Here is a 25,541-nt window from a genome sequence, read left to right as displayed (position 1 = left end):
GTCACCATCTACTGTGGAAAGTTTCTCTGACCAAGGTTGAGATCAGAGCCACAAACAACTCTCTGGATATAAGCAAATTTCAAAGGCAGTTTGTTAACACGACTGTTTAGCAAAACAGCACCAGATGTCCCCTAGAGCCTATGACTTTCTAAGACAGAGGCTTTTGGGGATATGGCTGCTGGCATATTGCTCCAGGGGATGGCCCTTAGCTCATGCATATGTGGGAAGTGCTAATCAGTCAGTACGTTATTTATTTCTAAAAGAAAGTATTCTCCCGTACATTACATCCTGACCATAGTTTCCCTTTCCTCCTCTCCTCCCAGTCCCTCTCCTGCCCCATCCACACTGCCTCTATTTCCCTTCAGAAAAGGGCAGGCATTCCAGGGATATCAACCCAACATGGTATTTCAAGTTGCAATAAGACTAGGCACCTCCCTCATATTAAGCCTGCTATGCATATCGCTTTGTATAAATAAAATGCTGATTGGCTATTAGCCAGGCAGGAAGTATAGGCAGGACAAGCAGAGAAGAGAATTCTTGGAACAAGAAGGCTGAGTGAGGAGACGTTGCCAGCCACTGCCATGAGTCCCAACATGTAAGATACTGGTAAGCCATGAGCCATGTGGCAAGGTATAGACTTATAGAAATGGGTTAATTTAAGATAGAAGAACTAGATAACAAGAAGCCTTCCATGGCCATACAGTTTGTAAGTCTCTGTGTATTTACTTGGTTGGATCTGAGTGGCTGCGGGACTGGCGGGTGAGAGAGATTTGTCCTGACTGTGGGCCAGGCAGGACTGGAGAAAACTTCAGCTACATAAGCCTGGATGAGGCAACCCAGTAAGAGGAAAAGGGCCCCAAAAGTAGGCAAAAAAATGTAAATGAAGTGATTCCTAATGATACTCTGCTATACTTGTAGACAGGAGCCTAGCATAATCACCATCAGAGAGGCTCCATCTAGCAACTGATAGAAATGGATGCAGCACACACAGCCAAACATTAGGTAGAGCTCCAGAATCCTGAAAGGGGCAGGGGAGGAGGGGCTGTAGGACACCACAAGAAAACCCACAGAATCAACTAACAGGGCTCATAGGGGCTCACAGAGAGTGACCAACAATCAGGGAGCCTGTGTGAGTCTGCTAGGCCCTCTGCATATATGTTCTGGTTGTGTAGCTTGGTCTTCTTGTGGGACTCCTAACAGCATGAGTAGGGGCTATCTCTGATGCTTTGCCTGCTATTGATATTTTTTAAAGGACATGGCATTTGAAAGGAGATACATTGGGAGGTCCTGGCAGGAGCTGGAGGGAGGTTGAGGTAGAAGATATGATCAAAATACAATGTATACACATATTAAATTTTCAAGAAGTAAAGAAAAATATTTTAAAAATAATGTTTGCAGAATATAGCATGTATAATATGATGCATGAATTTATTGCCCAACCCCAAAATCTTTGTAGCTTTTGGTATAGACATCCTGTCTTTCCCTGTCTGGGTTTCATACTCGAATAGAATGTCTGTCGAACAGAATGTAAGGGAGGAGAGAGAATTGTGACTTAAGAAAGAATCATTGGTTCAGAACTCCAATGGATGCCATTACTAAGAAAGAGCAAGAGGACAGATGTGATAGTGAAGATGTTGGCAGCAGCCCGCTGCTCTGTGAAGGCAATTCTTCATCCTGCTGTGCTTGGCCATTCTAGGGAAGCTGTACATAAGCTTGTGATCCCTCGGAAAAATTTCTGCTTACATCACACAGTGCATCCCCCAGCTAAGTATGGTGGAAGGCAAACTGTGACTATGATTCCTGGAGATGGCATTGGACCTGAGCTTATGGTTCATGTCAAGAGAGTATTCAGATCAAATTGTGTGCCAGTGGACTTTGAGGAGGTGTGGGTGACCTCCACATCTACTGAGGAGGAGGTTCTTGATGCACTTATGGCCATCCGTCGGAACCGTGTCGCTCTGAAGGGCAACATTGCAACTAATCACAATCTGCCTATCACTTACAAATCTCACAACACCAAGTTTCGAACCAGCCTTGACCTCTATGCCAGCGTCATCCATTACAAGACTTTTCCTGGTGTGGAGACCCGGCACAAGGACATAGACATCTTAGTAGTTAGGGAAAACACAGAGGGCGAGTACACTAACCTGGAGTACGAAGGCGTGAAAGGCGTGGTAGAGAGCCTCAAGATTGTGACAAAGGCCAAGTCTCTGCGCATTGCTGAATATGCCTTTAATCTTGCTCAAAAGATGGGGCGCAAAAAAGTGACAGTTGTTCACAAAGCCAACATCATGAAACTGGGAGATGGACTTTTCTTTCAATGCTGTAAGGATGTGGCAGCTCACTACCCCCAGATCACCCTTGAGAGTATGATTATAGACAACACCACAATGCAGTTGGTATCCAATCCCCAAAAGTTTGATGTCATGGTGATGCCCAATCTTTATGGCAACATTGTCAACAGTATCTGTACAGGGCTGGTTGGAGGGTCAGGACTTGTGCCTGGAGCCAATTATGGTGACATATATGCAATATTTGAGACTGGTTCAAGGGAAATAGGTAAAAATTTAGCTCATAGAAATATTGCCAATCCTGTTGCCATGCTGCTAACCAGCTGTATCATGCTGGACTACCTTGGTCTTCACTCCTATGCCATGGAGATCCGCTGTGCCATTATGGCATCCTTAGAGAACAAAGCCATCTGCACACCGGACATAGGAGGTCAAGGTACTACATCAGGTGTTGTGAATTTCATCATGGAATATATGAAAAGTCATGGATGCTCTTGTCATCCAAATTTGCTCCTGTCCTACACTTGACTCACCCCCTCAGAAACTCCAGCCAGCTTAGCTAGCATGGATAGAGAGTCAACATTGCCTCCAATTCACTGAAAGGGAAGGGGGATCATCAGTATTGATCTTTTCATTGATTTTAAATGCAATAAAAATTGCTTATTTGAATTAGCAAAGCTTATTGAAATATGGACAAATGGAGGTGGAGGAATTTCCCTGAAAGTTTATTCCAAAGTTCTCACCTCTCTGGGGTATGACATACTGACTGAATCAGAACTCTTCATAAAGTTCTGAAGCTTTCTCAGTACCTAAAGGTGATTTCTCTCTTTATCTGAGCCATTGGAATTCAGCAATCCAACTAAAGGGGATCCTGGGCTGGAGAAAGTTATTATTGAGTTGATCAGAGTTGGCCTACTAAGTACACATTGTGACTTTAATAATGGCACTGAGCCAGTGCAGAAAGCCTCCACACCCACAATGCCCTCCTTTCCCTTGATGATGCTTGAGATATTTTTGTTAGGAATCCCCCTTGGACCACTAAGCTCTCCTAGAAAGAGAGAAACTTTAACTTAAACTTCTTTAAATTGTACTGAAAAATGTGGCTGTCAAATCTCCCCAAAGTCACTAAGTCCATAGTTTTCTGCTATATAAACAGAACCTTGGAATACAAGCCACACATTCAGTGATTTACAATTTCTTGTGGTTTATTTGCCAACTATGAAAAATTATATGTAAAAATCAAAAGCCATGAGCTAACTTAAATACTTGCCATTATTTTATTTACAGTACTTTAAAAGTTATAATTGGGAATAAGGCAAACAAAACCTTATTAGTACTTGAAAGAAGTTCTTAAGTAGAAAATGTAAAAATGATTATACAAACTCACAATAATTTTATCAGAAGGAATGACATGTGGATGGAATTAAGATTGAGAGATCTGCAACATCTGCATATCTCACCTATCAGCTGTGGATACCAGCATGCTTCATTATCACACACTAAAGTTCTTTATCTGGGACCATGAAAAGGTCCCAGAGTTGTGGGTTCACTTTTCACAATGACCACATATCCACAGCCAGGCTAGTTGGATGGATTTTTCATAAAGAGGAAGTGATTGACAGTCCTACGTAGAAGTTCCTGAAGAAGGCAGGCAGGCAAGTGGGGATTTTCAAACAACCGGAGTAGTGTTGGTTGGTAGCCCGCCTCTTCTTACATGATCCAGACCTACACCAGTGCCATTGTGTGGTCAACAGAGTGAGGATTTATCCTGCTGTCTCTACCTGCTATGCCACAGTGGCCAAATTAACTAGCCCACTCCCCACTTTTGACCCTTTTTCTAAACACTAGAGGTATGTAGTGGGTAATACCAATTTATACATGACAAGATCTGTATCACTTAGAAGACGAGGATTTGTATGATCCTGTGAGGGCTATCTAGATTGTTAGCCTCTGGGCATGTCTATGATGACTGTCTCAGTTAGGTAAATTGACACAGGAGGACCAATCCTAACTGCCAGATGAGGAAAAAGAAGAAAGTGAACTAAACACAGGTGTTCATTGTTCTCTGCTTCCTGACTGCAGATGCAGTGTGACCAGCCACCCACCGCAAGCCCCACCCATTAAATCTTCCCCATCACGATGCACTTGAAATGGAGGCCAAAAGAAACCCTTGCTTTTTAAGTTCCTTTAGTCACAGTATTTCATCATGGAGACAGAAGTTAGGGAATACTGGGACTTTATTCAAAGCACAGCCAGTTCAACTGCAGATGCCCAACTCTTAGCAAATGTTTAACTGTCGGGGGGTGGTGGTGGTGGTGGTGGTGGTGTAGAATGATGTGTTTGAGCTAATGTCTACACCCAGGTTAAAAATGTTCAACCCCTGACACCCTCTGGACCAGACTCTGGAGGTGACAACCTGTCACCTGTTATTGCCATTCTCCATTTTCATTGTTAGACTCTTCTACTTGAGTATCTCTAGGGAGCATGGTGTAAAGCTATTCTTCCTTGTTCCCTGTATCTTTTCCATAATGACTGGTACACTGAACACAAGTAATTGCATTTTTTTAAAGTAATGAAACAATGGCACTAGTTTAATACTCTTAAATATTGAGTAAATAATAATGGTGCCTATCTCCTAGCATTGCTGAAAATGCAAAGAAAGGGCCACATTTTGCCTGTTACATAGCATCTAGTAGGTTTCCAAAATTACCATCCTCATTATTGCCTATTGGATGCCATGGTGAATGATGATCCTGAAGGGAATCGGTTTATTACATAAGAAATTGTGTACAGATTAGCATTCCATAACATATTTTCAACCAGGAGAGCAAACTATTTTCTTTAAGTCCTCTGATCCTCTTTCCATTTTATTTCTTTTTCCTTTTTGCATGTGTATGTCTGTTATATATTGTATATGTATGTTTCTGCACATGAGTGGATGCATGTGTGTATGAACATGCAAGTATGTGCAATGGGAGCTTCCTAGTATCTCTTACTTCAAAGTATTCCCTGTTAACTTGTGTCTACCTGTAATTCCCTTTCTTCTGTTTCCTACAATGTACCTAATGTGTTCCTTTTGAACCACAATAGAATTATGTCACCTCCTTCCTCAAGACTCTCCCATTCAGTGGCTTCCTTTTGTCCTTTAGAGAAAGGCAGCTAAACAAACACAATGTGCTCCTGCCTATAGAATGACTGAGAAATCCATCATTGAAGAGTCAAGACCTAGGATGGGGCAGGCTCTTCATTCATGTTCACCCTAAGTATTTATGGAAGGAAGCAAGGACTGAGTGAGTGAAAGGTTCCAAGCATAGACAAGTGTTGGCAACTAGAACTGATTTATTGCAAAAAACCTCGTGCCTGGCTTTCATCTGCAAACCTCTCCAACACTGTTCTTTTCTAAAGAATTCTGGGCCCACAGGGCAGTGAAACGGGTTCCTGTTGGGTATGTTCCCTGAATTTGCTTTATTACACTTAGTACATCATCTCACCTGCCTACATTCATCCCATCCTCTCATTCTTGTCTTTATCAGTTGCTTTTAGTCCAGAATATAAAGAACAGCAGCATTCTCTCTGCCTTTTCTCTAACTTCATTCTCACCAGGCCTCCCTTTTGACTGATGATCTTACAAATTACTCAATCATTTAAACACTAGAGTTGGCACTCATCCCTAGTCTGCTCACATAGGTATGTTGACACTGGAAAAGCTGCTTACCCTTTCTGATATCTGGCTTGCTTATTATTTTAGAAGGTCAAAGCCAACCTACATGGGATTATAAAATTTTCTCTTGGGGTTTATTGCTAAATGGCATCCCAAATCTAGTTGTTTAGGACAAATGATTGTGTGTCATGGTTCTGGAGGTTAAAGGAAGTACTGAGAATGGCTGGGACACCAAAGGTGGCTTCCTGTAAATTCACAGTAATGGCTGCCTGTCAGAATCCTCAATTCTTTCCCACATGAAAATTTGAGGTAATTGATCTCTTCATAGCATGGCATGTGTTTCTAGGCAAAAAGACCGAGGCTGTAGATTTCTTAAGGCTTGGCCTTGAAAGTGTCTCAATACTGTTTCTCCCACATTCCATTATTCAGAACAGCATTAGAGATAGAGCAGATTTAAAAATAAGGAAATGATGAGAGGGTTAAGGTTAATATTGGGGTCTGGGGGAGAGATAAGGCCTCATTGCCCCAAAGTCCAGTGGAATACAGAGTGATATGTGGCCATATTTGGAAATGCTCTTGCCCATAATCATTCATTTCCGTGTCTGACTTGTTTGCTAATAGGCACTACTTAGCCAGAAGTTGCTCTTCTGATTCCCTATTTACCTCTACACCTACTTAGCTTTAGGGTCTGTGAAGTCTGCTTTATAATGTGCCCTGTGTCAACTCCATCCCCCCTCACTTCTATGCTTTTGCCAACTAAGGGTTATTTACAGAGCCTTCTACTAGTGTACCAAGTTTGAACACCTTCACCTCACACCTTGCAAGAACAACTCATCTACTAGGTCTTACTATATCACATAGTCTTTGGGAGTAGGAGACATTTCTTGCTGACCTAATCTTTGCATTGACCAGAACAGTGCTTACATAGGAGGTACACATACCACATTAGGTGGAAGATAATAATTGCAATTTATATGATATATTTTGTCTATTGTATTATATTCCTTATTCTGCATACTTTGCACTTAATGTTTATTTAATCTTCATGTTAACCCTATTCAATGAATATTATCACACTCACCATTTAATAAAGGAGAAAACAGAGAAACAGAGACACTAAGAAATTTGCTTGCAGTATCAGCAGCATGAGGGGTGACAAAGGTAGCTCCAGAATCATAATGTTTGAGTGGTCAGGAGCATTTGAGATGGGGAATTTCTCACTTTGATGTAAAAGAAAACTAGTTTTCTGCAATAAACCCATATTTCCATTTCATAGGCACATGTAGAGTTCAAGGAATTTTGGGAGCTGCTTTCTAGAAGCTGGCCTTGATCCCAAAGATTACAAAACCTGATGAGCATTGGTACTGGCTCAGATCTAAAGTTCTCACTTCTCTGCAATGTTTCTCCTTGTGTGGCCCCACAGGCACATGGAGCACTGGTGTGTCTAAACATTTACTATGTCAGGTGCTCTAAGTGTGTCCTGCATGTGAGCAGTATACTTCTTACATTGTTATTTGATGACTGAAGTATGGGAAGTTTAGTGTCTCCCTCAGGGCCAATGGGTAGTCAGTGGGGAGACAGAATTAAAGTTTAGAGGGCAGCACCAATATTTAACTTTCACCACTAATCTGATTTCTAAATTGAAAGTTACTGACATGGCCCAGAGAGAGGAAGGTAGAATTTACAGACATTTGAGATGATCCTGCATCCCAAATTGAGCATCAAATGTTGAAGAGAGTGACATTTCAAAAACATGAAGTCAGGAGCCAGTGAGATGGCTTGGCTGGCAAGGGTATTTATCCTCAAGCCTGGGGATCTTGGTTTGAATCCCAGGACCTACACATGGTAGAAAGAAAGAACTGATACCCACAAAGGGCCTTCTGATCTTCATAGGGGTGCTATGGTACCTGTACATGCACACACACACACACACACACACACACACACACACACACACACACAGCCCTCCCACAGTCTCCCACCCCACACTCAGCCTCCTCTACCACACAGCCCACATACACACATATAGCCCCTCCATGTGCATACACACACATACATACACACATAGCCCACACACACAGCCACCTCACACATGTACACATACACACACACACACACTCACACACACACACACACACACAGAGAGAGAGAGAGAGAGAGAGAGAGAGAGAGAGAGAGAGAGAGAGAGAGAGCGCTTTTCCCCAGCCCACACAAATTAATAATAAATAAATCATCTATTCCTTTGGGGTAATAACTGACAAAAAGAGAAAATTTGGACTAGAGATGGTCTGGTACTTATGTGAAAGAATTTCTAGGATGGAATTAGTAGTGTAGGCCTGTAACCCCAGTAAATTAGGAGAGGAGAAGGTTAAGGTCTGCTTGTGCAACAGAGTGAGTTCAAGACCACCCAGACAACATAGTGACATGCTGTCACAAAATCAAGGGAAAGAGAGGGCTGTGCATATATGTGGTGATATATTGTGTACCCCAGTAAAGCTTGCCTGAGGATCAGAGGCAGAGACAGCCACTAGATTAGACATAGAGGCCAGACAGTGGAGGCAGAGATCCATCTGGATCTCTGTGAGCTCAAGGCCACATTGGAAACAGAGCCAGGCAATGGTGGTACACACCTTTAATCCCAGTACTGGGAAGCCCACACACCTTTAATCTTAGGAAGTGACAGCAGGGCAGAGAAAGGTATATAAGGCGTGAGGAAACAGGAACTAAAGCAGGGGCTCACAGTCTGAGGATTCATAGAAACAGGATCATCTGAGGAGTTGGTGAGGTGAGGTTGGCTGTGGCTTGCTCCACTTCTCTGATCTTTCAGCTTTCACCCTGATATCTGGCTCTGTTTTAATTATTATTATTATTATTATTATTAAAAGACCATCTAAGATTCAAACAACACATATGCCTCAGTCCCAGAAAACTTCCTAACACCTGAGACCCCAGTGCAATCTTCAGAACTAAGCAAATCTAAAATAATGCTATGAGGTAGACACAATACAGTAATTTAAATTTCCACAGGTCAGAGAGGAATTTGCAGGAAGTGTCCAGTTTCAGGTCGTTACAGAGGTTGCAGAGCATTGACAAGTAGCATCATCGGCTCAGTTTCTGCAGGGAGCTGATTGCACAGCCAGGAGCATTTTGAAGTGGGCCATGTTTGGTCTGTGGAGTTTTCCTGACAACTTGTGTAACATTGGAATTTCAAGTGGCAGAGAGATCTTCCCATCAGAAAGAATCTATTTACCACAGTGGAAAGTAGCGCTATTACATCTGCAATTGTTCTGGGAAGCAGGAGAAAAAGAGAAAAGGGTGTGCGCAAAGTGGAAAAAATACCCCAAGCTCACTAAAGAAATTAGAAAGGAAAATTGAGTCTTATCAATTTTATAAGTGCTTAAAACTCAACTGAGTGAAAAGGCCTGCAGATAATACCTCAGATTGGGTCCTGCTCAATTCAAGTATTGAGTTACTCCATGCAAAGTAGACGCGCATGATGAATGCTGTCGCAAAAGAGAGAATGTCATATGTCTAAATATAAAACTGATTTTTTTGTTTTTCATAAAATGCCTTAAAAATCAAATCATTATAAATGTTCCCATGCTAATTAAAGGACTTGCTTAGGGAAGGAAACATTGGCTTTGGTTATATGTCTTAATATTTTCACAAAAATTATTTGGAGAATACATTGAAAGAAAAAAATTAGAAGACTTACTAATTAGTCACAAAAGTGTACTTTTCACAATTGCAAATTGAATGGCTGTGGTGATTTGACTAAAAATGGCCCCCATAGGTTTGTATAGTTGAATGCTTAGTCACCAGGGAGTAGAACTCTCTTTGATAGGATTAAAAGATTAGGAGGCGTGTCCTTGTTGGAGGAAGTGTATCACTGGGGGTGGGCTTTGAGGTTTCTAAAGCCCATCTCTCTCTACTTATGGATCAGGATGTATTTCTCAGCTGCTGCTCCAGTGTCTGCCTGCATGCCACCATGCTTCCAGCCATGATGATAATGGACCAAACCTCTGAAACTATAAGCAAGCCTCTGATTAAATGTTTTTTCTTATGATTGTTGCCTTGGACATGATGTCTCTTCACAGCAATAGAATAGTAACTAAGACAAATGCCATTATTTAATTAGCTTTTCTGTGCTAGCTGCCTCACAGTATACCTGTACATAAAAGTATCAAAATATATATGTATACACAATATACCTTAAGCATATACAGTTTTAAATGGTCAATTCTACCTGAAAAAAAGACTAGAAAATACAAACAGATTAAAAAAAAATCTTTAATAACAATTCAATGTTGGTTACATTGTAGAGTTCAGAAATATGAAGCTATTATGCAAAAGAGGGAAACAAGTACTAATATGGTGGAATTGGGTTCTTGTGATGTCACAAAAAGGCATCAAACACTGACCAAAGTGTCCCTCACCTCCAGAAACTGAGAGAGAGAGAGATTGATAGATTTCTCGTGAACTTCAGAGAACTTGGATAATGGCTATGGGTTGGGAAGACACTGAGGATCTTCATGTGAAAAGATGAAATGGAATTATTTAACTGTTTCATATTCAAGTAGAAACAATATTTCTAAATGAGTCTGTTATCTAATCATAGTCTGGTAATACTATATTCAGTATATCTATGTCCATCTGAATCTGTAAGTCAAGTGTACCCCCATTGCTGTCCATCTGATGTATTACTTCAGTTAGTCAACTTTGTACAGATGATTTTCCTTTCTTTATATGTTGGCACTGGGGCCAGTGAGATGGCTCAGTGGGTAAAGGTGCTTGCCACCCAGCCTGACGACCTGAGTTTGACCCTGGCACCCACATGGTGAAAAGGGAGAAGTGACTCCTGCATGTTGTCCTCTGAACTGCATACACATGCCATGACACAGGTAAACCCACACATCTGACTGTCCCCCTAACATAAATAAATGTAAAAATATGTTATCACCGATCACAAGGAAATCACTTTGCCTAAATTTGAAGTTGTTTCTTTAAATGTTTACAATGTCTTCTCAGCACAGCGTTCTGCAGGGAAATAAGAGAGGAGATTGTGAAGTTATTGTTCAGAAACCTGCAGTAGCAAAGTAAGAAGCAAGAGATTTCTAGATACTCTTACGGAAAGAAATACAAAGGAGGGTCAAAAGAAGTTCTATTTAACTCCTCATGGCTGTGGCTAGGGGACATTTGTGGTACTTCATCCAGGTTTGATCTTTCAAAGTCGTGAAAGGTTTAGTTTCTTGAACAGGTGTACCGTGTACTCAAAAGGCAACCTTATGCCAAGCTTCCGAAAGAGATGTTGGAAAGCCTGGTTTATAAATAACTTGTTTTCTCCAGGCGAAGAAATGTCTCTAGGAGTGATCCTTTGCAAGGTATTCGTATTCATGTTCTGCTGATACTAAGTTATTTTTGTCTACAATTTATTCTTGCCTGCAGCAAGATCCTTGCTCGTGGTGACCTCACTGGTTCATTCTTCCTCTCACTCACTCATTGCTCTGTGTAGGTTGTTGAGTAAGGCTCCTGCTTTGACCTGCAAACCTTGGAGCCCTGAGGTGTCAGCTTTGAGAGCCCAGATGCACCTTCTCAAGGCACTGAGTGAATCAGCAGTAATTAGGCCACTAATAGCAGAGCGTGTTAAGTGTGGTAATAGAGATATGAGCAGGCAGCTATGAGAACAGAAGACAAAGGAAACCAGGAGCGCCTCCCAAGAACAAGCCAAGCCCAAGCTGGACCTTAAAACTCCAGCAACGAGAAGGGTGAAGTAGTCAAAGGGAAAGAGAAGAGCATTGTGGTGAGTGCTGAGGCCCAGACTGCCATTGTTTGCATCCTAACTGATATTCAAACTCGTCCCAGAATTGTGTTGGAATTTTGATGGGGATTGCATTGAATCTGTAGATTGCTTTTGGTCGGGTGGCCATTTTTACTATATTAATCCTACCAGTCCATGGGCATGGGAGATCTTTCCATCTTCTCATCCTACCATAGAGGCACATAGAATAAAGCAGTCTAAGCAAGCCACAGGACTAAGTCAGTAAACAGCACCATGGCCACTGTATCAGCTCCTGCCTCCAAGTTCCCACCTTGTTTGAGTTCCTGTCCTGTTTTCCTTCAATGATGGGCAATGATGTGGAAGTGTAAGCCAAGTAAACCCCTTCCTCCCCATGTTGTCTTTGGTTGTGCCGTTCCATTACATCCCTGATAACCCCAACTAAGATGAAGGTGTGAGGGGAACTGGAATGGGAGGACCAAGTGGGAAAGGGGAAGGAAGAGGGGGACAAAGGAGGAAAGATGGGTAGAGACAGCTAAAATTAAGGGCCATTAGAGGGGTGATATGAAAACCTGATATACATGTGAAGGGGATCTAAATGAAATCACCAAGTAATGGGTGGATACAGAGCCCCAACTGGCCATCTCTTTTCACCAAATGAAGCTTCCAGTACGAGGATTGGGTTACATCTAATTGAGTTGTTGGCCAAAGGGACCCTATGGGAACCCCCAACAACCCAGGCTATTGCCAAGAACAAGGTTCCTCTCCGCCAACTGATGGCGAGGCCCACTGCTGAAGACAACATCTGTGCAACTCATTGAACATGTTCCGGTGTCCTTGGTACAGAAAAGTACTCTGCATGCCATGAGAAGAGAAATGTAAACACCGAGCCAACCATCATCCCTTTACTCTACAGCGCTGCCAGGCCTGTAAGCTATGCTATTGCAATGCTGGCACAAAGCTTGCGGAAGTGACCAACCAATGTCCGATTGGATTTAAGGCCTAGTCCACACGATGGAACCCATACCTGATACTGATTGGGTAACCCAGAACCTAAGACTAGAGAGCCCGGGAACCTAGGGTAAAAACCAGATAGTGCTTGTCTTTAAAAGGAAGGAGGGACAGTAAAAAAGACTCCTAATGACATTCTGCTATACTCATGGATCAGTGTTTTGCTTGGCCATCATCAGAGATGCTTCCTCCTGCACCAGATGAGAACAAACACGGAGACCCACAACTAGACATTCTGCAAAGAATGAGAGACTCAGCCATAAATAGGATGTCTCTATTAAATCTCTCCCCTCAGGGCTCAGGGAACCCTGGGAAAAAGGAGGCAGAATGAGTGTAAGAGCCAAAGGGGATGGAGGACACCAGGAGAACAAGGTTCTCTACCTCAGCATGATCAAAGCTCATGTGAAGTCATAGAAATGGAGGCAGCATGCACAGGGCCTGTGCAGGCCTGCACCAGATGGGCCTTTAGAGCTGAAAAGACAGTGGACACATGCCCCCATCTCTAATACGGAAGCTGTCTCCAATTGATAACCACAAACAAATGAAAATTCAGTTTTTCTAGGGGGTCCCACTGGGAAACAAACTACTCCTAAGGGTATTTGGCATGCCCAGTAGTAGATAGTCACCAGAAAATGAGCTCAACAACTTCTTTGGAGTTTCCTTGTCTCATGATGTCATGTCAGGACTTTACAAAAAAAAAAAAAAAAAAAAAAAAAGAAAAGAAAAAAAAAGAAAGAAAAAGATAAAACTTTCATACCTTTCTATCTACCCACCTATTTATCTGCTTTATCATCTCTCCATCTAAAAATGATAATTTTAACATCTCTTCTCTTTCTATCATGCACGTCCTTTGCATATATAGCATGGCTTCCAGTTTAGTGTTTTTATGGGATTCCTGAGTATTGAATGATGGGTCTCTGCATATATATCTGTTTCATGTGCCTTTCCCTGGGCCCCTTCTGCTTGTTTGGTCTTGTTCTGATGTATTAGTTTTGTTTTCTCTTATTTTATTTTGTTATTATCCCATAGAAGGCTGTTTATTTTCTAATGAGTGATGGAAAGGAAGTGAATCTGTATGGGAGGGGAGATGTGGAGGAACTGGGAATTGTAGAGGGAGGACAAATAGTAGCCAGGATATTAAAAATATTAAGATTACAAAAAGTAACATTTATCAAATAATAAAAAACAAAACATCAAAGCCATTACAAAAAATAAGCCATTATATTTTCTCCAGCACTGCATATTTTATACAGTATAATTATTGTTGAATTAATTCTATCAATGTTTATTCATAGGCCAGATTTTTCAGGACTCAGGATGACCTCTGACTTTTTTGTCCCTGGATGAACTCTTTACATGGATGAGTTAACCTCACCAGGCCGTCGGCTGCAGTAGGTTCTAATTCTTGTAAATAGGAAGTTTCATTGTTTGAAGCTCCTTTTCAACACAATCACTACTTCTTTCTCTTCTTTTTCGTTGTCTCTCAGTGTCAGCTTCCCTGTGAGCAGGTTTCACGGTTTTACTTTTTAGCACCGTGTTTCCTTCTTTTCTCAGAGGCCTCCTTGAGAGTGAGCTTCCCTTCTTTAGTGTTTTCTTGCAGAGTGTGTCACCTGCTCTGATACTCAACTGCCCACCCCTTCTTCTGGAAATATCCTGAAGTTTCTGTGGAATTCCTTTGCTGTCCCTCCTTAGTCACTGGTTTTGCTCTGCTTGCCCCATCTCCTGCGATTGCCCTGAGAATCTACTGATTGTCTAGGAATATCTGTGGTAGTTGCGATTCCCATTTTTCTGTCACATTAGAAGGATATGCATTTTCTGGACATCAGAGCACCATTAGAGAGTGGCCAAAGCATTCCCCAGGCACCCTAGGTTCTAGGAAAAAACAACATTTCTAATGATTCCGCTGCTGTTCCACCCCATCCTTCTCTTCTCCGTTCCCACAATGGCATCTTTTGCCCAAAGCATCATCAAATTGTATGCTCTTGCAAGGAAGCTATAGTGTATCTGTTTGTAGTATTTCAGATGCGGACAGCTGAAAGTATTAGCGTTACTTGACCATGTGCCACTGGTCCACCCCATCCTTCTCCATTCCCAGGATGGCATCTTTTGCCCAAAACATCATCAAATTGCATGCTCTTGTAAGGAAGCTATAGTCTATCTGTTTGGCATACTCCAGATGTGGACAGCTGAAGATATTGGTGTTACTTGACCATGTGTGTGATTTTATGCAGATTGGCAGATGCACTTTACAATCTCCAGTGGAATTTCAGCAGCAAAGAACTTTAAATGCAGAGGAGGGGAAACATTTCTCTCCTAGGATTCCTGCTGAGCCGGTAACAGGCTATGGGAAGTCATCTATTTAAACAGAAATAAATACGCCTTGGGATGCCAGGGGACTATTTTCAGCTTTATTAAGCTATTTTCAGCTTTATTAAGAAATCTGTTTAATTTTTTCCAGTCCTGTTCATTGCACTTTTCTCTGTGTATGGACCAATTAGAATCCTTGATGAGAAAGCAGCCATTGCATTCTGATGTTTGCAGAGAAGCGGTGATTTTGGAGGGGAGTGAGGAACCTGCAGGGCTCCCAAGTGCACAGTCAGCAACTTGGATTTAACCCTAACCAGCTTGTCATAGGAAGAAAGCATTCTTGGTTAGGCATTGCTTACCCCTGGAGCCTGGAAAATTTCAGATATTTGTTCTTTCTAAAAAACAAACAAGCAAAAAACAAACAAACAAGCAAACAAAAAAACCCCAAAACAAACAACCTAGAATGCTTATAAATCAGTAACCTAAATTAAACCGAACACTGCTGAGGTCAGGATCAAACAGTGGCATGTATAGTGTAAAACAACAGAGGATAAAGACATGGCCACCTTTATCAGGGACCTTCTTAAGTCTTAGGAGCCATGGATAGCATGTGGGCTAATTAGCATAACCATGTCCTTCCTGTGCAGACACTGTGATTTGCATAATCTCCTTGTGATGTTTTTCAGCTCTTTAAAACCACAGAAGCCTATGTGCTATTAGGCATGCAGCCACAGTCTGAATTCACGCGTGCATCAGTCCTGTTGTGTCTGGAAGACATTATTTTCATGGGGTTATTCATTACCTTGGTCTCTTACAATCTTTCTGCCTCCTCTTTGCATAGATCTCTGAACCCTGAGGGGAGGAGGTTCATAAAGGGTTATATTATTTTTTTGATAGAGACAGGGTGGCAGGGAGGGAGGGAAGGAGAGAGAGAGAAAGAGAGAGAGCATGAAGTTCTAAAGACAGGGAATTGGGGATGATCTGGAAGGAGTTGAGGGAGGGGATAGAATATAATCCAAATATATTGTATAAAAAATTAAGTTAAGCCTTAAAAACAATGAAAGCCATTCTTTACTAAGAAGCAAGTGTGTTGGCCTTCTGCCTTTCAACAATGTTAATGTGGTGCTATAGAGATGAGTCCATGGGCACATCCACATCACTAAAAATGACAAAAATACATTAAAAAAGAACACTAGTTGTTAGTATTTCTGACATTACCTGGCCTATCTCTAGGGCTTCCAGCTATAGCCACTAAGAACATCTCCTGTACACATGTGTTGTCAGTATTCAGGCAAGTACTTAGTCAGCCCAGGGTCTTAGGACCTTATGTCACTATGTAATCTATGTGCATGTGCTACATGGCTGTGTAAGCCTCTGAACGCATGCACTAAGCCCCATTTGAAAGTGAGCTCAGCCATTTCGCTCTCTCTCCATCACCTTCCTTTCAGAGGTTGTTCTCCATGTCCCTTCTACCCCCCATCCTCTTAATAAACTTCGAACATGCTTTTGTTGTACATTATGTTTCATTCCTGTGCTGTTAAACTACAACACTAGTATGTTATTTCTCATGACTGGGGCTTGACCCACTCAGCTGGGTCAACTACTCAACTGGTTCTTATCCTCTATGGATTGTCTATTGGCATCACCATCATTGTGCTACAGGCATACAAGGGTTCATCAGGAGTTGATCTAGAATTGACATTGGCTTCATTCCCATGACTGAATCTTGGTAGGTAATTGGAGTGGCTGTGTAGTAGTATCTCACCTCATTTCTTAGTCTCATTGAGGCTAGACAGGCTTTTTTATTACATAGTGGATGCATTCCGAGTAGGAATGTTCTAGAAAATTAAGCCTTGAAGTTCATATGCTTTTGAAGATCTGCTTATATTGAATTTGAAGGCATCATTCCCTCACAGCAGGTCATTCAGATATGTCTAAGTGAAACTTGAAAGAGACTCTGTCTTGGATGTCCAGCTCATGGGCTGTGTCTGCTCAGGGTGACCTTGAACAAGGCCCAAACCAAAGTGATAAACTTACTTAGGAGATTATGGGATCTTTGGGAGACTGTTTTTTTAACAATTTTTTGAAATTATAATGTAATTACATCATGCCCCCCCTTTCCTTCCCTCCCTCCAACTGCTCCCGTGCACTCTCTTTGCTCTCTCTCTTAAATCCATGGCCTCTTTTTTTAATTACTGTTACACACACACACACACACACACACACACACACACACACACACACACAACTTTGGAAACAACATCATTTCAAAAGGTAAAGCCCATAATGAGTCCTTATGGAACATGTCATCTGTGTCTATGGCATTGTTATCCTGGCTTCTTTCTTTAGATGGAAATGTAAGAGAGTGCTTGCCAGTTCAGTGGCATGCCAGGATTGACCTGGGATAAGCCATGGCAATGAGTATTATTCGTGTACTAATGCATCATTGATCTGGTCCCTACTGTGAGGGAAGTACTATGTTGGGTGCTGTGGAAAAACAACCTGGGTAAGATGTGGTTGTTTTCCTCAAGGTGCTTAGAGTCTAGAAGAAAATATTATACTACCAGATGCTAGCAAAAAGCATTTAGGAGTGAGTGTGTGTGTGTGTGTGTGTGTGTGTAGCATATATATCTTATGACATCTTAAAAATTGGTGTTATTAGAAGGCTAGATGAATTTCAGAAAGGTCTTCCTCTTAGGAGATATATTCTTTTCTCTTGATTGCTATAGTTTTCTGTATTGTAGGAGAAACTGAAGCATTTATTCCTCAAGCATATTTGGAAGGCGTCATGAAAAGCCAATTTTTCTTAAAGGTGAACTAACATCCAGGTCAGTCTAACGCTGGGAGAATTTCATCTACTGCTATGACTTCCTGCTTCATTTGACTTAGTGAAGGACATGAGGCACAGTGGCTCCTTATTTATTGAAATGCTTTCGGATCCAGTGCCACAAATAGGAACAAACAAGCAAACAAGACAAAAATCAAACAAAAATAACAATCACTCATTTGAAAAACTATGGTCTACTTAGCTGTATATCGCTGCCCTCTGAACAACATAACATTTGACATATGGCAGATGCTGTCAGTGTCCTTGTGTTGCTGTAGTCAGATACCCTAGACTGGGCAATTTGTCAAGAATAGAAAAGTGTTGCCTATAGTTGTGATGGCTGTGAAGTCCAAAATCATGACATTGGAACATTTTTAGTCTAAAGAGGCCCCAGTCTGTGCTTCTAAGCTATTATAATCCCTTGAGGGCACAGTTAAGCTACCCTCACAAGGCAGAAGTTGGAAGAGGATGAAAGTCTAGCCCTTGTGAACCTTATTCCCAGGAGCAGAGCACTCCTAACTTGGTTGACTCCCAATGGAGTCAAATTGTTAATAACATTACATTGAGGATTAATTTTCAACATTAATTTTGGAGGTGATACTGTCATCCAAACCATAGCAAAAGGTCAGTTAGTGCCAATTTACAAGGTAGAAGCTGCGGTATGCTTTTGTTTCATGTTCTTATAAGTCTAAGATCAAGCAAGCCCTCCCCAAACTACCCTGGTTAGTACATACCCATTTCCAAGGCTGTTTTTTTTTTTTTGTTTGTTTGTTTGTTTGTTTGATTTTTTCGAGACAGGGTTTCTCTGTGTAGCTTTGCGCCTTTCCTGGAACTCACTTGGTAGCCCAGGCTGGCCTCGAACTCACAAAGATCCGCCTGCCTCTGCCTCCCGAGTGCTGGGATTAAAGGCGTGCGCCACCACTGCCCGGCAAGTGTTTTTTATATATTATTCACATTGTCCTGGTAGAAGTTTGTTCATGGTCTGTAACCTTTTTCATCTTCAACATGGAAAAGTTTCAGTGACCTGCTCAGGAGTCAGAGGTAGGGCCTTTTGACTCAGCAGTTGATTCCCCTTCCCACCCTGTGACACAGAGTTGGCCCAGTGGGAACATCTTGGAGTGGCTTTCAGTTGAGTCAAGATTAGATATGAATTCTTGTCATAGACCAGAACCAGCCAGTTATATGATCATGGATCTTACTTGCTTTTCAAAGTCTTCTCTCTGAGCACACAAGTCAAAGCCTGTACATCCATGCTAATTTAGAACGCATGTTTTCTTCTTAGCTTCTGTTGTATATTCTGCATCCCTACTCTTCCTTATCTACTCTGCCTATTAAGCAGCATGCATTTTCTTCTAACATTCTATTTCATCTGCTTATTTTCCTTTTTAATTTACTTTCTTTGGAAATTTCATACAAACTACTATATTTATATAATTTCTACTCTTCTTATTTTTTACTTTTCCCATGTATCCCCCATACTCTTTCAAATTCATGACCTCTGTGCGTTTAGGGCTGACCACTGAGGTTGGATAGCCGATCAGGGGCCTCATCACGGGGGAAAAGCTCAGTCTTCCTCTCTTAGCAGCCATTATTTGCCCATAGGTCTTGATCGAATCATGGATTCCTGTGAGATTTCCTCCATCTACATTGTTTTTAGTCCTCTGTGTCCCATGTTGTAGAATGCAAACTACAGTGCAGATAGGAATCTTTATGTTTGTTTAAAGAGGGATCCTGTGTCTAAAATTTCCTAGAAATTAAGAAGTTCCCAATAAACACAATCAGACATTTAGACATGATAGACATTTTAAATTTCCCCCTTTTATTGAAAATAGTTTCTTTTCTCAATGTATTCTGATTACAGTTTCCCCTCCCTCTACTCCTCCCAGTTCCTCCCATCTGGATCCACCTCTTTCTGTCTCTCATTAGAAAACAAACAAGCTTCTAATGGATAATAATCTAATCTAGTAACAGAAACAAAAATTAATACATTGGATAGTACTAAACAAACAGAAGGAAAAGAGCCCAAGAAAAGGCACATGAAACAGATAGAGACACAAAGATCCACTCATTCGCACACTCAGGAATCCCATAAAAACACTAAATGGAAGTCATAATAATACATAAAGGACCTATAGGGTAAAAAGAGAGAAAAATGTAAATAAAATAAAATAAAATAAAATAATAAGATAAATTAAAAAAATAAAAAGCCCTCATATGACATCATAAGACAAGGAATCTTGTTGAGCTTCTTTTTTGTTGGTCTACTGCGGTGCTTGCAGCCTACCCTGAAGGGTAATTTATTTCTCCAGTGGGATTGTGCCATAATCATAATGGACTGAACCTCTGAACTGTAAGTGAGCCACTTTTGTTTCCTTTATAAGAGTTGCCATGGTCATGGTGTCTCTTTACAGCAATAGAACCCCCAACTAAAACAGGAGGGCTACTGTTTTTTGTGAGTGAATTTTGTATCCAGCTACTTTGTTGAAAGTGTTTATCAGTTGTAGGAGTTTCCTAGTGGAATTTTTAGGGTCACATATATATACTTACAGAGATATTTTGACTTCTTTCTTTCCAATTTGTATCCCCTTGATCATCTTCAGTTGCCTTATTGCTCTAGGTAACACTTCAAGTACTGTATTGAATAGGTATGGAGAGAGTGGACAACCTTGTCTTTTCCCTGATTTCAGTGGAATTGTTTTGAGTTTCTCTCCATTTAAGTTCTTGTTGATGATGGGTTTTCTGTAAACTCCCTTTATTATGTTTAGATATGTACCTTGAAATATTTGTCCAGTCCTATTTATCATAAAAGGATATTAGATTTGTCAAAGGCATTTTCTATATCTAATAAGAAGATCATATGTTTTTGTCTTTTTTTTTCAGTTTGTTAATTTGGTGGATTACATTTATTGATTTACATACATTAAACCATCCCTGCATCTCTGGGATGAAGCCTACTTGACCAAGGTGGATGATCTTTTTGATGTTTTCTTGGGTTTGGTTTGAAAGCATTTTATTTATATTTTTTACATCTATGTTCATAAGAAAAATTTGTCTGTAATTCTTTTTTGTTGAGTGTTTATGTGGTTTGGGTATCAAGGTAACTGGCTTCATAATATGAATTTGGCCATGTTCCTTCTGTTTCTATTTTGTGGAATAATTTGAGGAGTATTAGCATTAACTTTTCTTTGAAGGTCTGATAGAATAATTCTGTGCTATAACCATCTGGTCCTAGTCTTTTCTTTTTGATTGAGAAAATTTTAATTAGTGCTTTTATTTCACTAGGGTGTCATACATCTGTTTATATTGTTTGTTTGATCTTGATTTAACTTTGCTAAGTGGTATGTATCGTGAAAGTATTCCATTTCTTTTAGATTTTCCAATTTGGTGGAGTGTATGTTTTTAAAGTATGTCCTTATGATTTTCCAATTTCCTCAGTCTCTATTGTTATGCCTCCATTTCATTTCTAATTTTGTTAATTTAGATGCTTTTTCTCTGCCTTTTATTTAGCTAATTTGACTAAGGCTTTGTCAATTGTATTGATTTTCCTCAACAAACCAACATTTTTTTCATGAAACATCATTGTTTCATTGATTCTTTGTGTTGTTTTGTTGTTGTTATTTCTTTTTTTATTGATTTCAGCCCTGAGTTGACTATTCTTGCTGTCTTCTCCTAATTGGTGTAATTTTGTCTTTTTGTTCTAGAGCTGTCAGGGGCACTATTAAGTTACTAGTAGGAAATCTCTCCAGGTTGGGGTTTTTTTTTAATGTAGGCACTCAGTTCTGTGAACTTGTCTTTAAGAACTGCCTTCATGGTGTCCTATAAGCTTGGGTGTGCTGTATATTCATTTCTATTCTATTCTAGAAAGGCTTTAATTTCCTTCCATTTTTTACTCAGTAGTGAGTATTTGAGTTTCCATGAGTTTGTAAACTTTCTGTTGTTGTTGATATCCTGCTTTAATTAGTGATGGTCAGATAGGATTCAGGGTGCTGTTTCAATTTTCTTGTATTTGTTGCGATTTTTTTTTTTTTTTGCATCTGAGTATATGCTCAGATTTGGAGAAAGTTCCATGAGATTCTGAGAAGAAGGATTATTCATTTTCATTTGGGTGAAATGTTCTGTAAATACCTGTTAGGCCCATGTAGTTTATGACATCAATTAGCTCCAGCATTTCTCTGTTTAGTTTGTTCTGGTGAAATTATTAAGGCCACTCTATGTAGTTAAAAGGGAGGTTTATTAGTGGCGTAACTTACAATGAAGGGATAGGTAGATCACAGGGTCTGGGGAAAGTGTGTCGCAGTCCGGCAGTGTTCTCTGGAGAACTCTGCTCAGTCAACCTCCACTGTTCAGGGTCCAGGAACAGAGAGAGCATGGAGCATCTGGATCTCGAGTCTTCAGGGCCCTCTCTTGGCCCCACCTTGTAGGCGTGACAGTTACCGAAGCCTCAATGGGCGTTGGAACTTCCAGATCACAGCTGGAATGGCTACCCACTACAAGTTTGTGTCTGGATAGCCTGTCTATTGGTAAGAATAGAGAGTAGAAATCTTCTATCAGTGTCAATGCCATTTATGCTGTAGTGGTTTCTTTTAGAAACTTCTGTGCCCTTACGTTTGGTGCATAGATGTTAAGAACTGTAATGCCCTCTTGGTGGACTTTTCCTTTGATAAGTATGTAATATCCTTTCATGTCTATCCTGATTTGTTTTGGTTTGAAGTCTATTTTGTCAGATATTAGAAGGGCTACACCAGCCTGCTTCTTACGTCCATTTGCTTATAATATCTTTTTCCAACACTTTACCCTGAGGTAATGTTTATCCTTGAAGTTGAGGTTTGTTTCTTGTATTTGCATCCATTTTGTTAGTCTGTGTCTTTTATAGGTGACCATTGATATTGAGATATACAATGACCAATTATTGTTAATTCCTCTTATTTTGGTGAATGTGTGTGTGTGTGTGTGTGTGTGTGTGTGTGTGTTTTCTTCCCTTGTTTGGTTTTGCTGGTGTGAAGTTATTTCCTGTGTTTTCATGGGTGTAGTTAACCTTGTTGGGCTGGAGTTTTCCTTCTAGCACCTTCTGTAGGGATGGATTTGTAGACAGATACTGTTTAAATTTACCTTTGTCATGGAATGTCTTGTTTTCTCCATCTATGGTGATTGAAAGTTATAGTGTATGATAGTCTAGCCTAGCATTTCTGGTCTGCAGCACATCTGTCCGGGCCCTTCTGGTTTTAGAGTCTCCATTGAGAAGTCAGATGTAATTCTAATAGGCCTGCCTTTATACATTACTTGGTCTTTTTCCTTGCACTTTTAATATTCTCTTTGTTCTGTACATTGAGTGATTGAATATTATGTGTTGCTTCTTGCGCCTTGACAGGCATCTCCTTCTTTAGGTAAGGGGCATTTTTTTTTAATGTTTTTGTTGAAAATATTTTTTTGATGCCTTTGATCTGGGTTTCTCCCATGTCTTCTATTCCTCTTATTCTTAGATTTGGCCTTTTCATTCATAGTGTGCCAGATTTCTTGGATGTTTTGTGGTAGGATTTTTTTTTTGATTCAATATTTTCTTTGACCAAAGTATCCACTTATTTTATTGTTTCTTCAATATCTCAACTTCTTTCTTCTCTCTCCTGTAGTCTGTTGGTGAGGCTTGCCTGTGAGCTTCCTGTTCAAGTTCTTAAATTTTTCATTTCTAGTTTTCTCTCAATTTGGGTTTTCTTTATTCTATTTCCACTTTCAGGTATTGAACTATTTTATTCATTTCCTTCAACTGTTGGTTTGTGTTTTCATAATTTTTAAAAAGATTTTGTTATTTCCTCTTTAAGGACTTCTATCATATCCATAGAGGCTATTTTAAGGATTTTGTCTTGTATTTCACCTATGTTAAATTACTTAAGGACTGCTATGGTAGGGTTGTTGGGCTGCAGTGGAGACATATTGTCCTGGCTATTACTGATGTGTATTTATACTGGCATCTAGGCATTTGGGTTTGGGAAGATTGTAATTCTAGATGCTGAATTCTGGTCTTGTCTTTGTTGAGTGGGTTTTTTGTTTCTTGTTTTCCATTGTCCTCTCTGTTTCTTAGGAAGGTGTGATGGCTGTGTGTTGCTTGGTAGGTGATTTTTCTGAGATCCTGCCGAGTGTGTCCCAGGGGGTTCTAGGTAAAGTGTATTTCTGGGTGTTGAGAGCTAGCACTTAGGGATGAGGATAGCTAGGAGGGGAAAAGCTGGGGAGGCGGTCCATACGAGGGAGGAAAGCATGTTGTTCACCAGGATCTTCTCAATCTTCAGGGAACAGGGAATGAGGAGAGGTCACCACAGATAGCCTGCTGGGGATGGGACTGGGGGATTGGATATGAAACAGAGGAGCTCATCTTTCTGCTTTACTGGCCTACCTACTTCTCTGGCAGGCTTGGCTAGTGCATTTCCAGATAATGCCTGTTGGAGTTAGGAGCTGGGATAACAGGATGAGTGGGGAGAAAGGATGGAGGAGAAAATCTGTGCGATCCACTGAAGATCGGGGCAGAGAGGAGGGGGAGGGTGCATCAGATTGTCTGCTACAGAGACTAGGGTGAAACTGGGTGGTTGAATTTAAAGGAGAGTAGGGTGCAGTTAGGCTACCTGCTTCCCTGGCCAGAGTGGCCTGTGTGTTCTCAGGAATGCCTGCTGGATTTGGAGACTGGGATAAAGCAATGAGTGGGGAGGAAATAAGTCTGGAGAGGAAGATCTGTGTGACACACTGGAGATGGGGTAGGCAGGAGAGGAGGCTGAGGCAGGTGATTTGCTTCATAGCTGGGCATGAGATTGGAGTAGTGGATTTGATTGGCATTGGAGTAGAGGAGGGAGAGATGAAAATCTGTAGTTCACCTACCTCTTTCCCTGCATGGACTTTTTGTTAAGGAGGAGGGAAAGGTCCTGAGTAATATTTCCAGGTGCAGAATGTGGCATAACAGGACAGGATGACATTGACAGCTTGTGATGGTCTTATATGTCTTTCACTCACGTGGAGAATTATGAGGGAGGGAGATGGGACAGTGGGTGGGATGCACCATGGGAAGGGTTTCTATGTCATGCAGCATCTTAAATGGTGATCAGAAGCAACTTTTATCCCCAAGACTTACTAGAGAACAAACGTTCTAGTGCTACAGTAGTTGGTTTATGGAGGGAACCCTTAAAGCCTGTTATATTGCTGTATTCGTCAACTTTATGCTTAAATATATAGGTCAACTTTTCCTTGTGAAATGACAAGAGGTATCAAAGGAATAAGACGTGGTATTCTTTTATTTTACCCTGAGCTCAGGAAGAAAAGTATGCAGATGCAGTTGTGCTAGTCCTCATTTATGGTAATTGGGTTTTAAATTTAATTTAGCAGTAAAAATCTGCTATTCAGAGGATTGTTGCACTGTAAAAGACTTGAGGAGCACATAGCTTCTAAGGGTGCTTAGAGCATCATTTGGAGCCTGAGAGGTGACAAGCATAGGTGCATCTAAATGAATCACAATTGCCATTCCAGCAAGCCAAATGCAGCAGTGTGATTACCAAAGGGATGTTTCTAAACATGTGAGAAGAATATGATGACTAGAAGGACAGCGGACTCAGAGAGCCATGCTGTAGAGAAACTAGAGGCTGTCAGCCCATCCCATGACTCAGTCCAGACAATACAGATTTTATGTATCTA

General features: G+C 40.8%; 2 protein-coding genes across 4 annotated transcripts in view; both read left to right on the top strand.

Moving 5' to 3' along the window:
* The window catches only part of Nell1 (neural EGFL like 1), an 850,243-nt gene that overhangs the window by 582,618 nt on the left and 242,084 nt on the right, over window positions 1-25,541 (top strand). The gene's annotated exons all lie outside the window — the stretch shown is intronic.
* On the top strand, window positions 749-2,960 carry LOC102915808 (putative isocitrate dehydrogenase [NAD] gamma 2, mitochondrial). The gene has a single exon (XM_006990211.3). It carries the CDS (start codon window positions 1,587-1,589, stop codon window positions 2,817-2,819), a length of 1,233 nt encoding a protein of 410 aa, XP_006990273.2. The 5' UTR covers window positions 749-1,586; the 3' UTR covers window positions 2,820-2,960.

Source organism: Peromyscus maniculatus, chromosome 1 (genome assembly GCF_049852395.1).
Source record: "Peromyscus maniculatus bairdii isolate BWxNUB_F1_BW_parent chromosome 1, HU_Pman_BW_mat_3.1, whole genome shotgun sequence".
Lineage (NCBI taxonomy): Eukaryota > Metazoa > Chordata > Mammalia > Rodentia > Cricetidae > Peromyscus > Peromyscus maniculatus.
Note: the sequence above shows the minus strand (reverse complement) of the source record. Positions and strands in the feature narration are given on the sequence as shown.

Coding starts and splice junctions, on each gene's coding strand:
- LOC102915808 (XM_006990211.3), top strand. CDS start 1,587: ATGCCATTACTAAGAAAGAGCAAGAGGACAGATGTGATAGTGAAGATG.